This window comes from Erigeron canadensis, chromosome 2 (assembly GCF_010389155.1).
Source record: "Erigeron canadensis isolate Cc75 chromosome 2, C_canadensis_v1, whole genome shotgun sequence".
Taxonomy (NCBI): Eukaryota; Viridiplantae; Streptophyta; class Magnoliopsida; order Asterales; family Asteraceae; genus Erigeron; species Erigeron canadensis.
Window position 1 is genome coordinate 40,527,961 of NC_057762.1, and position 13,610 is coordinate 40,541,570.

At 32.5% G+C, this 13,610-nt stretch overlaps 1 protein-coding gene across 1 annotated transcript; it reads left to right on the forward strand.

Moving 5' to 3' along the window:
- Positions 1–222: 222 nt before the first annotated feature.
- Positions 223–1,287, forward strand: LOC122588262 (transcription factor TCP18-like). The gene has a single exon (XM_043760380.1). The coding sequence runs from the start codon at positions 223–225 to the stop codon at positions 1,285–1,287; it is 1,065 nt and encodes a 354-aa protein (XP_043616315.1).
- The last annotated feature ends 12,323 nt before the right edge of the window (positions 1,288–13,610 follow it).

Here is a 13,610-nt window from a genome sequence, read left to right on the forward strand (position 1 = left end):
CTGAATATAATAAATAATAATGTATAAGAATGTGCAATAATAAATGGTCACTCTAGCTTTCTTTCTCCCTGTGGCTGTCACCATCCCTCATCACATAATATAAAGCAATTAGGCTATTTGTTTGTTTCTCATAATCTCCTTTCTACATCAATTATATGTACAACAAACATTTATATACATAAATAGATATAGATATAGATCTGCACAGGGTATACTAAAACAATGCATAATCCTTCTTTTTTCTGTAACTACAACACTGAAAATCTTTCAAAAAACTATCAAGTTCATTACATGGAAGATCATCAACCTATCGTTCGATCGGTTTCCCAACAACAAAAGCCATTTACCACTAAGGATCATGAAAGCTACTCAAATCTAAAGAATATTATAAATGTGCAGAAATCGTGCAGCTACATTAATGATAACAATTATGTGGTCGTGGAAGATATGCCGATGAGCAAGAGATCTTCGAAGAAGGACCGGCACAGCAAGATCAACACGGCTCGAGGCCCAAGGGATCGAAGAATGAGACTGTCTCTTGATGTTGCTAAGAAGTTTTTTAGGTTACAAGACATGTTAGGGTTCGATAAGGCGAGCAATACCATCGAGTGGCTGATAATGAAGTCAAAACCGGCTATTCGAGATCTAGTAATTTCCCAACAACAACATTCCAACAGCCAGAGAGCTGCTAGCTGCAGCCTTATAACAAGTTTAAACAACAGTACTGGTGCATCTTCTGGTTCAGATTGTGAAGTTCTCTCTGACGACATTGATGATCATGATCAAGCAAGTGTGATAAATAATGAAAATTTGATCATCACTTGCCCAGCTGGCAGGAAGAGTAGTGGTAACAAAGAGACGAAGAAGAAGCATAGAGGAGCTAGGAAAAGTGTGTACATTGATCAAACACTGGCTAAACAAACAAGGGAAAAGGCAAGAGAAAGGGCTAGAAAGAGAACCTTTGAAAAGAGGAATTTAAAGTTTGCTGCTAGTAGTGATACAAGAGTACTAATTAGACCGAGTTTGGATAAGGTAATCGATCAAAATGCCAACCGATTAGGGTCTTGGATTCCCTTTGGTGAAAACCAACCTCAGACAACTACTACTGATCATCATCAGCAACCCGAATATATTCCAAGCAGCTCATCCCATAGTACTCATCAGTTTAAGCAAGCAGGGAATATCGCTGGCGAAAATTCGATGTCAAATAACTGGATGCCATCCAGCTTGTTCAATTATCACAACATTAATCCTATTCCTGGATCATCTTCTCATGAGGTAATATAACTTTATCTATATATATAAGCTCAAATAATATACTTCTGTAAGTAGTAGTAGTTGACTACCAATTAAGTTACAGATCATCAAGTCACTGAGCATATAGATATATATAGGCCTTCACAAGAAATGATATATCTTCATAACTTTGTTTGCAGCATATGCATCAGCAGCATCAGTTCAGTGACTTTCAGATTCAGTAAACAATATATATATGGGCAGGAATCCACAATGAATTACTGTAATTAGTAAGACTTGCTTCTTCATATGCATTTTCCATTTTTGTTGGTTTATCATTAACTAATTGTAATATAAGGTCGATCATATGTATAAATTAATGAACGTATTCTGATTGTTAATAATTCATCTGAAATCATTCTTGTGGTACGTTAGTTTAAAGCTAGCTCGTTATTTCAATTCAAGTGATTAAACTTAAGTTCTTGTGGTTAGTTTAAAACCAATTTGCGTGTTTGGCTAGAATTGGATATGTCGTAAGCCCCTTTTGAATTTGGCTTGCCCAATTTTGATACGACTACGTATAAATTTTCAAGATATGATGTAGTACACAGTCTTCGATCTCTTTCTCGTTCCTCATCTATGTACAAGTTTAATTTCCTATTAGTTATTTCCTTAAAAGTAATGTTTAACATATATATATATATATATATATAGCCAATTAACTTGCTTCCAAACTGCTTTGCTTTTTTTGTTTTTCTTAATTCTTCAACAAATAAACTGCTTAATTTATACATGAAATACAATTAATGCATGCCTGCTTTTAATTGGTTATATATGTTGCTGCTACATAAATAGAACTTCCCATTCTTAACTTATTAGAACCACTTTTGGTTATATATGCTACTATATAGAATTTGTTGTATCCTTCATTAATTAATTCTAAGAGAATGGCCTAGCTACACTATCATATCTTGATCTCTCGGCTGCGCTGTATAAAAGTTCAGAAGAGATCGACTTTGATAGTCGATCAGTTAGATTATCCGGCTTGATCAATTGTAGGTTTTGTTTAAGGTAGAGAATCATTTAATTGGTATATGAAACTATATATGTATGTATCATGTATCAAAAGGTTCTTCCACATATGTTGGTTGATGAGTACTTAATAATTGGTTGTGTAAATTTGGAGAAATGACTTATAATGACAGGATTATTATTGTCTACAGGAGTTGATTGGCCGGTGCAATATATATTCCTAGCTAGCTAGCTAGCTTTTTAATGGAATCGACACTTTAGAGGATAAGATATGTGGGTGCTTATTTATATATCCGGCCAATCGTACGTTTTGGAACAAATTAAATGTTATTGCCGTCATGCGTATAGTATGGTACGGATCCCTTCTATCTGTACCCAGGATATAGAATTTCTATATACTTTGAAGATGATGATGATGAAACGAAAAAGCTAGCATACTGTATTAGTTACACTGCATGCTGACTTTAAATAAATACTTCGTATGAAATTAAATGACAAATACAAGTAGATTATAACGTACTCGTATGTAGTTAAAACAATTAGACCCACCACGTACTAGTATTAGCTCTTGGGTTCCTGGTATCAAATCAAAAAGAGGGGGGGACAGAAATGATGCCCGGGCGGGAGACATGGTTTTCCTCGGAAATAAGTGGCTTTTATGTGGAATTTAACCATTGTAGCAATAGCCCAGTGGTATTTTAAGTCGATGCTTGCTCTGGAGAAACCTAGATTCGAGTATAATAGATGAAAGATTTACCCTTAATTAGTTGTTTTGTCATTTGTCGTTCTATTAAGGGGTTTTCCCTATTGTCTCTCTGCGATGACATCCGTCCTAAAACGGACGGGGCTTAAGGATCATTAGGGATGAGCGACTATGCCATTAAATGCTAAAGATAAAAAGAAGCACCACTTTCATTTAATTAGAAGAAATAAACAAAATATAAAGTACACACATGCTTCTCTATAGTAAACTGAAAATTTCTAGTAAAAAACCAAACACTAATTGGTTAAACATACATAAGTAGTTATTTGATTTGATGTCCTTGTCAAGGCGTTATTCAACAGTTAATCACGAATATGTTTCATTGCTCTAATATCCTCAAATGGTTCATACCGAAACATCTGATGTGTTTATTCTCGTTCATTTCCTTGTGTCTGTAGTGAAAAAAAAGTCGGGGAACCCTATCTCTGTTAGCATTATTAGATATCCATCAAACTAAACCCATATGACCCTTATGATAACGGTTTAATACTTCCATCACAATCTCCACATGATTTGGGCACCCCGAATGGTTGAAACCGTGTCTTTAGAAATTTACATGTTGCCCTAGACTTCATTGATATATAATCGATACCTTAAAAAACTAAACAAAGTGAGAATCAAACTTGAAACGTTAAGGTCACCAACAGTGACGGATGCAAAGCATTAGAGAGGGGGAGGCTGACCCCAGCCAAATTAGCCCAATATTAGCAATTTGATAGTAATTTTATCTAGATTTCAACCTCTATGTGAACAGCCTAAAAAGTAAAAGGAAAAAAAAAAACCCACCAGATTTTTGTAAATATTGAAAAAAGGAATGTTGCAGCCTTGGAAGTTGTGTAATGGAAGAAGATCACATGTTATTTACTCGTATTATTTACCCCTTATAACTTTTGACAATATATATTATACCCTTTGACTTATTGGTTTTTAATTTGCAGAATCTAGTGGCATAATCAAAATAGATTAAAACATTTCTTTGTAGTCAATGACTTAGTCTTTTGCTACGACACAAATTAATTTTACGCAAATGTTTCTCACATGAAACTTACCCTAAATATATATATGGAAAATAAAGCTCTCCGACACCTAAGTTTAGGTGTGGAACCTCTCACATATTAATATTTTATTATTTATTGTTTAATGAATAAATGTCTGTGCCTCATGATTTTTATGGTTTAAAAAACTAATATGTGAGTGTCCAGCATCTTAGTTTAGGTACCTAACAGCCTTATATTTCCATCCCTTTATATATATATATATATATATAAGGGTTGGGTATTGTAAAACAAGTATTAAAGTAAAACAAATAAGACAATATTTTGACCCTTAGATCATGGTTAAATTGATGCACGAAGATTCATGAAGCAGTTGATGCACGATAATATTCATGATGCACGGTGATTGTTAGTGAGAAAGAACCTATTGTTTTATTTGTTTTACTTTAATACTTGTTTTATTTTACCTAAAACCTATATATATAATAAAGATTGATAAAGTATGCAAGAGTTTTTTTACATAAAAAAATCATCATCAAAATAAGCGGGCTAATTTGACTAGATCACAACATCTTAAAGTTAATGTGCTATTTGTCTATTAATCTAATAACGCATTTTTCTTCATTCCGCCTTGGACATCATAAACTTTGGACGGGCCTGATTGATAGTTAGTAGTAAAAGTGTTGTTCTGTCACATGTTTGAAAAGTTAGATAGTTGTTATAAACGTAAAATTTTTTGCTCCCACCTTCTCAAAATCCTAGATCCGTCACTGGTCACCAAGTGTTTGTGTAATCATTAAGTCAGCTCTTTGTTGTAAAAAAAATGGGTGTAGATAAGAGTAGAATTAAAGACCTCTCTCAAGCTGTCTTTATAAACTTTCAACCAAATGGTTATCGAAATCCCATATATATGTTGGTTATTAATTTGGTGCTATTTTTTTTTGTTTTTGCACCTTAAGATTTTTCTCTTTAGAAACCGATTGATTGCTATACATGTTATATATGGTGCCTAAACAATTTGAAAATTAAGATGGCTCTTTAGTTGTCGGTATAAAACGGACATATTTATAAGCTGAATTGTTGTATGAAATATTTCTATGCAAAGTGTTGAAAATTGTTGTCCTTATTTGAGTTGTACACTTTACTATTACGACTATTCAATAAAGTAAATGTTAAATCAACTACTACTTTTAAAGATAAAACCATAAACTACGATATACACAATTATCATATCGCATAGCGCTACTATATATATAGGGCGGGTACACTGATGGTCACTAATCTTTCATCACGCCCTACCCCTTTCATCGGCTGCCCCTAAAGTGATCACCCGCTTTTAACAAGAAATAGTCATATATAGAGGAAATCAAATCAGCTTTTAACATGATCCAAGTACATATGTGTCTATGTTCTTTCTATTTTCACGTGGCGTATTGCTATCTACAATTAATTACTATTTTGCAACCTCTAGGATATATAGTGGATCCCACTTAAGTTCCACTATTCAAATAATGAAAAATCCTTAGAAATATATATTAACTTTTATAGACATTTTGCAACCTACACCTTGTAAGATTGTATTGATCGAGTAGTCCTATATGTGAAAAACGATATTGAGAGTTATTTTACTCTATTAACAAAGGACTTTTTGTTAAAAAACCAAAGGAAACCAAATTTTGTAACAGATAATTAGGACACATCAGTCATAGGGGCCATACTAAAGATTGTTTTGATTAAATTTGATGTTGTTTTTAGGTATATAAAAGTAAAATAAAGATTTTAAGTTTTAAACTAACACTTTAGTAAAATACGAGAGCAAGTACCCGCGCGTTGCGGCGGTAAAATGATGAGGGTGATAGGTCATAGTGTGTGCTAGATCATAAGAGCTGATATGTCATAAAGTGTCATAGTCAAATGTCTTAGCCGGGCTCCATCATCGGATTTAAAAATTCGTCGAAAGTATATCGAATGACATCTCTAATGAAAGAGCATGAAATTTTAAGAACACCCATATAATTTTTATAATTTATCGATGTACGGTTTTTGAGATAAAAGATTTTGAAATAATTAGTGGAATAAAATGATTTATGGAGGGGAGAAAAAATTGTATGCATTGATGTATGGTACATTATGCATTAACATATGTACATTGTTGAATTTAAATGTTGATAGTTGAAAGTGAATCTACTTTATAATATAGTATAGATAAAAGGAAATTCTAAAAGGAATGATTTGTATTAATATAGGATTAGAGATTTACCAAAAGGTCTTAAAAAGTTGCTCTCACACACTTTTGTGTTACCGCATATTGTAGTTACCACCAACAAATTTGCTTACATTTTTTTAGGGTGTAAGTGAAGCACTTGGTCACTTTGTGATTGATGTATAAACTTAGCATTATTTTAGCATTACATAAGCTAAATTATTAGTTTTTTACATGTTGCGACACTTATTTGATTCATTTTAAAACCTTAAGTCCTTAACTGGGAAATTGCCCAGTAACAAATAAGAAAAGTATATGAGCCCAATACAAAAGCCCGAGGGTAAGCCCAAGCCATTTAAATTTCGCCTATTAGTTTTTTTCTTTTGCTATTTTAAGTAAGGCAAAGAGGTGAACATGTGAACTAAACTGAAATGGACAATAGTTCAATTAATAAGGCGTAAACATGTGAAACACAAAAACTAACTTAAATAAACTAGTCAAACGTTATGAAAGTCAACTATAAATGTAGCATTTGCAACTATGAACATGGGGGCACTCCTTGTGGCTAGATGCCATGAAAAGTTTTGGCACATCGCTCCAAGGATTTGTAAACTTCTTGTATCTAAGAACTTCTGTTCCATACTGTAGATATCTCAAACGATATATGTAACAACCGTCTTAAAAAAAATGATATAAATAAGTTCCTTGAATCATACTTTCGTCATTAGAACGGCTAGACAGTTCAATTTATTTAAGTTCTTGACGTGCTTTAAACCTAAATTATGTGCTTATATGAAGGTCAATTTGATCTTAATTCTTGATCTACATGACGAATTTATGTTTAATTACGATGAAATACTAAAGTTCAGTTCGTAAACGTTCGTGTTCATAAAAGTTCTAGTTCAAAATGTTCGCAAATAATCCTTGCATTTATTGAGTTCATTTATTATGGGAATGTATAAATAGAAAGAAATGGAAACCCTAGAGAGAGAAGCACCACTATTCATCTTCTTCCTCCTTCACCTCCCTCTCACTAAAAACACACACAAAAACACCTTAAAACACACACAAGATCATCTCTTGATTTTGGATTGTTAAATCAAAACCGTTTGTACTTTTAACATCCTTGTGATAATCAAAACACACTTCTTGAATCATTTCTCAGGTAACAACAACATTTGATGAGTTTTTGATCAAATTAAAAATGTACTTTTTCAAGTTTATGTTCTTGATGATTTGGTCCAATTTTGAATGAAAATCGTGTTAATAGTTAATGGGTTTGTGTCTAAATGTGTTTAGTAACATTTTTATGAACAAATTTGGGTCATAACATGCTTTAATCTACAAAACCCATTTTTGAATATGAAGGTACAACTTGTTCTTGAGTGCCACGACTTGTTCGTGTGTTATTTGATCTTGAAAAGCATTAAAAGTGTTATTGGTTAGTGTTAGTGTGCATATATGTGCTAGTGCTATGTCTAAACAAGTCCTGAAATCGATCTAGACAGTCGTTTGTGTTTGTTCAGCCCGTTTTGGAACTGGGACGATCTTGAAGCCAAGATCGTCCTAGGGCAGCCCTGGTTCTATCGTCCTTGCTCGTTTGATCTCGTGTGAAAGTTGTGTTGTGTTGTTGTGTTGGTACACTCCTGGGTAACTGATCTTCTAAGATCGGTTTCGCTCAATCTGTGTTCTTGAATAGGAAATGATCTCGATCTTGTACTTAGTCATGTGAAACGATCTTGTGCTTAAGGTAACTAAAACGATCTTGTGCTTAAGATAACTTGAAACGATCTTGGACTAGTCAACTAGGACGATCTTGAGCTAAGGAAATGAGACGATCTTGAGCTAAGGAAATGGGACGATCTTGAGCTAGACAAGTAAGACGATCTGGAACCTTGGAACCCTAGGACGACCTTGACACTCATAAGGCATTAAAACGATTTTAAAACTAGGAAGATCTTGTACTCTAAAATGACCTAATCATGAACCTAATCACCAAATCAATCCTTAGTTTCATTATCAAATGATTTATCACATTCAAGACTACATTCTAACAATAATGCTAGTTCCTAAAAAAATCTAGAACTAGGTTCATTTTTGCAAACCCTAATCGAGTACATTAAAGGCATGTTTCATCTTAATTATTAAAGTACGAGTTCCATGAACGACTAAATTGAGTTCTTAAAGCTAAAGTTTGTTATTAAAGACGCATTCAACTCTTTAACATGGTAGTCACTTATGTGTGAGTTCAAAGACGTTCGGATCGAGTCCAGTTCTAGTACCAAAAGTTCATTCAACCTCTTTTGAGTCAAAACGTTCAAAGATCTTTGAGGACCAAATCATCAGTTCATCATGGACATTTCAATGATTAATTAATCACATGAATTAATACGTGTGTTCATTTATGATCAATGATCTATATATAGGTTTCCATCAAGGTATACTTGGATTTTGATAGACTTAACCTATCTATCTCGGTGCTTGTTCTATGTGCTTATAAACCGTGGTTGTACCAGATCACTGTGAGTTTCGTAGCCCCTCTTTTTACATGTTTTGGGGTGAAAAGATACTCGTCCCTTTGTGTCTATCATCATTTATGACTATCTGACTGTACTGTATGATGTGCACTGTGATACTTGATACTTGATACTTAATACGTGATACTTATGTTGTTGGAGTTTGAGATGTTTGATACTTGCTACTTATGGTGGAGTTGGAGGCACCGGTTGAGATACTTGATACTTGCACGTTTAGGCCTGGTATACCGTAAGTGCTGGTTGCATAGAGATACTTGACTCTTGCTATCATAAGTAAGATGATAGTCATAATGCTGTGTGGATCTTGATGATATTTCAACCTGGCACCATACTTGATACATGTTTACAAAACCTACGAACTCACCAACCTTTGTGTTGACATTTTTGAGTATTTCTTTCAGGTGTTCAAGCTAATCGTGGATAGGATTGGTTCATCGGACTTGTAGCAGACTTCAGAATTAGGATTTGGAGATTTGCATGCTTCTTATGTGCTTGATGGCATTATGCCTAACCTTTTCCCCTGTGTGGGAACTTATTTCATGCTTTATTTGAATGCTTTGAAAACTTGAGTTTGTGAACTATGTATTTGACTATTTATGCATAATCTATGCACTCATTTAACTATTCCTATGTAACATCCATGTGGGCGTATACTTTATCTTGCATCCCGAGTTTTCCGCCTTAGTCGGGGTGTGACAATATAGAATATGAAAACCAATTAGCAAGTCTTTCCCATGGGAGCTAGATCCTTATAAACCTTGAACTTTATGAACAAAAATACGTTCGCTTGAACTTTTGTACCAAATTGACATCTTGCTTGATCCCTTTGTTTGAGTCAACCTAAACCCCGACACAAAATAAGAAAATAAGGCGACCATCAAGGTCTCGTGCAAGATTCGTGACGAACCTTTGCTTGAATTCTTTGATAGCCTCGCATTCAACCAGCCGATGCCCTTTTACCTAGCCATATATCTTAATTTTTCCATCAGTGCCAAATGTATACTAGCAAATTAAAATTTGTATCGAAATTCATATGATATGTTATTAAAAAATATAATAATATGATAAATGTAGGTTTATATTTGTCTTACATAATACATATGATTGTATGTAACAGCATGTACACATTTGGATCATAAGCCCATCATATAAACAACGAGAGTTGACATTTGGATGATAAATTAAGTTTGACCAGATCAACACTCAACAATGACTTCTTTTGATATAAAAACTATATTTAGCATCAACATAAATCTTAGTTCATACTCTTTTGGGACAGGATCCAATGATAAATACTATAAAATTGATTTAATAATAGACACAATAATTCCTGATCTTATGTATGTGTATGGTTTTTTTTTTAAATACGAGTATATAATTTTCAGCATACTATCCACTTTGGATGTCATTATATTCGAATCATTAACATTTAACATTTGTCGTTTAAAAAAACATACATATCACATATGACATATGACGTTCATAAATTCAAATTATTAAGAACATAAACCATATTTTCATTTAGTTCTGGGTTTAATAATTTTTTATATTTAATCCTTAAATGGCTAAATGCTTCTTCTTTTGCGAGTGTTTTATATGTCTTCAAGTTCATGTTAAATTTTGAGCAACCTCTTGATTGATAGAGTAATATTTTCCAATCTAATTACAACTTAGAACTTTGCAATGACATGTAATTTTGAGCATTGTCACGGTAACTTCGATCAAGACACTTCCCAAATTTCAAAGAACATGCATACATTTGTTCAAATCAGCGATTTTCTTATCGTCATGAAATGGTAATTAATTAAAACACTCTAAGTACGTCTTAACTAATCTATCTTTAGAAAAGCAAAAATTCAATTAAAGTTGATGATCAACTTTTTTTTTATCCAAACAATAATGTATATACACACATACGTCAGTAGACAATACACATAGTGAAACAATTTCATCAAAGCCACAATAGGCCAGCAATAATAAGTGTTCCACTATAATATTGTAATTCACATGTCCATCTTCGATGGAAGTAGAGTGGATTGTTAAATGATGCTAGATCGATCTCACTTTATGGACGACGACGCAACTGCAACAATACTTATGACTTGACCCTCTGGAACACTATATATCGAGTTATTCAACCTAATTAGTGGAATAATCCTTTTGATTATAACTTAATCTGTTTCTTCTAATACTTTGACAACTTAGGTACCAAAAGTGACAAAGTATGGAAATTGGATACAACTCATACAAGAGCATATCTAGCAATTGAGCTTCTACTACAAGTTAATGTCCTTTGAAAGGGAGAGGACTAGAGTTGAGAAGGTATTTCAAGATATTAAAGCTTTTAGCTTTCGTTGGTATAAGAATAGATTGAAGAATTGCTCACTTAGTTGACATGATTGGAACTCCTTTAAATTAGTATAAATCTATGTAAATTCTTGTAATTATTGTTGGTTACTCTCCAATTTGGAGAGTCGGCAATGTGTCAATAAAATTTACTTTTTAAAAAAAACTACAAGTTACTGTCCAAATGTTCAATATAATTTTTAGATTCAAGTGAGGGACAGAAATATATTATTATTTTCTTTTCCATTGACTTTCATCCAGTAATCATCATTCATAATTAGAAAATTCATGGGTTTGTGTCATTTGAGATGTATATATTGTTGATTGTGGTGGGAATTTAAGGTGTGTGTTTGTGATGGAATCTATATATACCCGGTATTCTCTTTTTTGGAAAATTATAATCATATCATCGCACAAGGTCAACTAGCTATAGAGTACTCGAGATCGATTGACTTAATGTATGACAGATAAACTCCGTACCTCGATCTATAATAATTCATGTCTAAATTGTATAATTTTATCCTTAATTTAATTTGTTACACTATACTGCTAACTATATTAAAGTGTTAAACAAATACTCCGTATATAAAGAAATTAATAGTCTTTTATTAATGACAATTGTGTTGGAACTAATAAGATGTAATGTCAATGTTTAAACCGTGTATTGGTTTCGACCCTTGATCCAAACTAAACTTTGCTAAGTACCCACACAACGCATGAGCGTGAAGTTATACAGTTTCGATGTATATACGAAACTAGCTTGACAGCATCAAATACCAAATCAAGTTAGGTGGAAATTTCCAATATTTGCATTTATTTCAGTCAATACAAAATCAAGTACAGGAAAAATTGCAATCATTACCAAAAATAGAAGTTTTTATACAAATCAAAATTTAAAACGGTGGTCATATGATTTACAAGGTAGTATAGATATCATACATATTTCATACAGCATTACAGCATTGAAAGGAAAGAAATTTAAAAAGAACTTCAATCACATTTACAATGAATGAAAGACTAGTCATTTTTGAAAATGTAAAAGGGGAGACTTCATTTTTTATTTAATTTTTTGAACATTAGGAGATTTCAATTCATCTAGACTTTTAAAAGTTTCCGGAATTAAAAAAATGTTTATTCCTTAAATATGTGGACCATCATATGTGTAGTTTCCATGTAAATGTAAATAAAAATATAAATTAAAAGTCAAAGGTTTGACAAAATTGGCTTTGTATAGAAGTGTTGATCGAGTAGCATTCGCTTGAACGCGAAGGCAGGTCTCGTTGGAAGAATGGTCGGCACCACCTCTTGCTCCCTCTCCGCATTATTTGCACCATATTACTTAGGGATGTTCGTGGTCCGATTTGGTCTGGTTTTTACTAAATCTTAAACCAAACCGACATTCCTGGTTTCAATATATATTAAACCAAACCAAACCAAGTATGTTGTTTAACCAAACCATGTAAACCGGTCCGGTTTGTCCATTTTAACGGTTTCAAGGTTTTTTTTTTTTTTTTTCAAATAAGTTATGCATTTTTCTGTATCAATAATTTTTAAAAATTTTTTTATCACACGTATAAAAACCAGGAACTCTATAATCTTAATATTAATAAAAATATTGATAAAGTTACAAATACTTTGTGTTTTATACTTACAAAATATGAAATATTAAAGGTGTTGGAGGACTCAAGGCTCAATATTTTGATCTTTGAGTGAAAATATAATGAAAGAATGAAGCTCAAAAGATAAAAGGATAAAGTAAAAATTAGAAAATATGAATGTAAAAGTTGGTTTATATAGATAAATTAGTGTATATATATACATATATACTTTTGGTCTGGTCCGGGTTTTGACGGTTAACTCATTACTCAAACCTAACCAAACCAAGGAACCCGGTTTTACAAAATTTAAACCGTCGGACCATACTTTAGCAACTCAATCCGACCAAACCAATCCAAATAACCCGGTTTGGTCCGTTTTTACGGTTTGATGAACACCCTTAATATTACCCTCTCCCCCTCTCACACTAAACCTTTAAAACAAAACATCATTTTTTTTTGTCACATATAATTACTCAAACATGTGATTATATATCTCATATCAATCATATTTGGAATGAAATAACTTTTGAAAACAGTTACTAATGAAATTTATAACCTCTTGGTCTCATATTTATTGTATATATTTCTATTTTGGGTTTTTCAAAATTATTATCAATTACTATAATCCAACATAAACCTTTTAGATGTTAAAGTTAAATTTTCATTAGCTAAATAATGTAACAAAAATGCTAAATGAAGTCTTAAGGGTTTTACTTAACGTATATAAAAAATTGTTGTTTTCCATACTAAAAGTCCAATATCTGAATTTTATGATAACTTTACAAGTATTTAATACACGCTAACAAAAGCCTTTAAGGATTCATTTAACAAAACTGATAATATAATGATAAGTGTTTTTTTTTAATTAAACTTTGTAACTTTATCTACAGATAATAATAT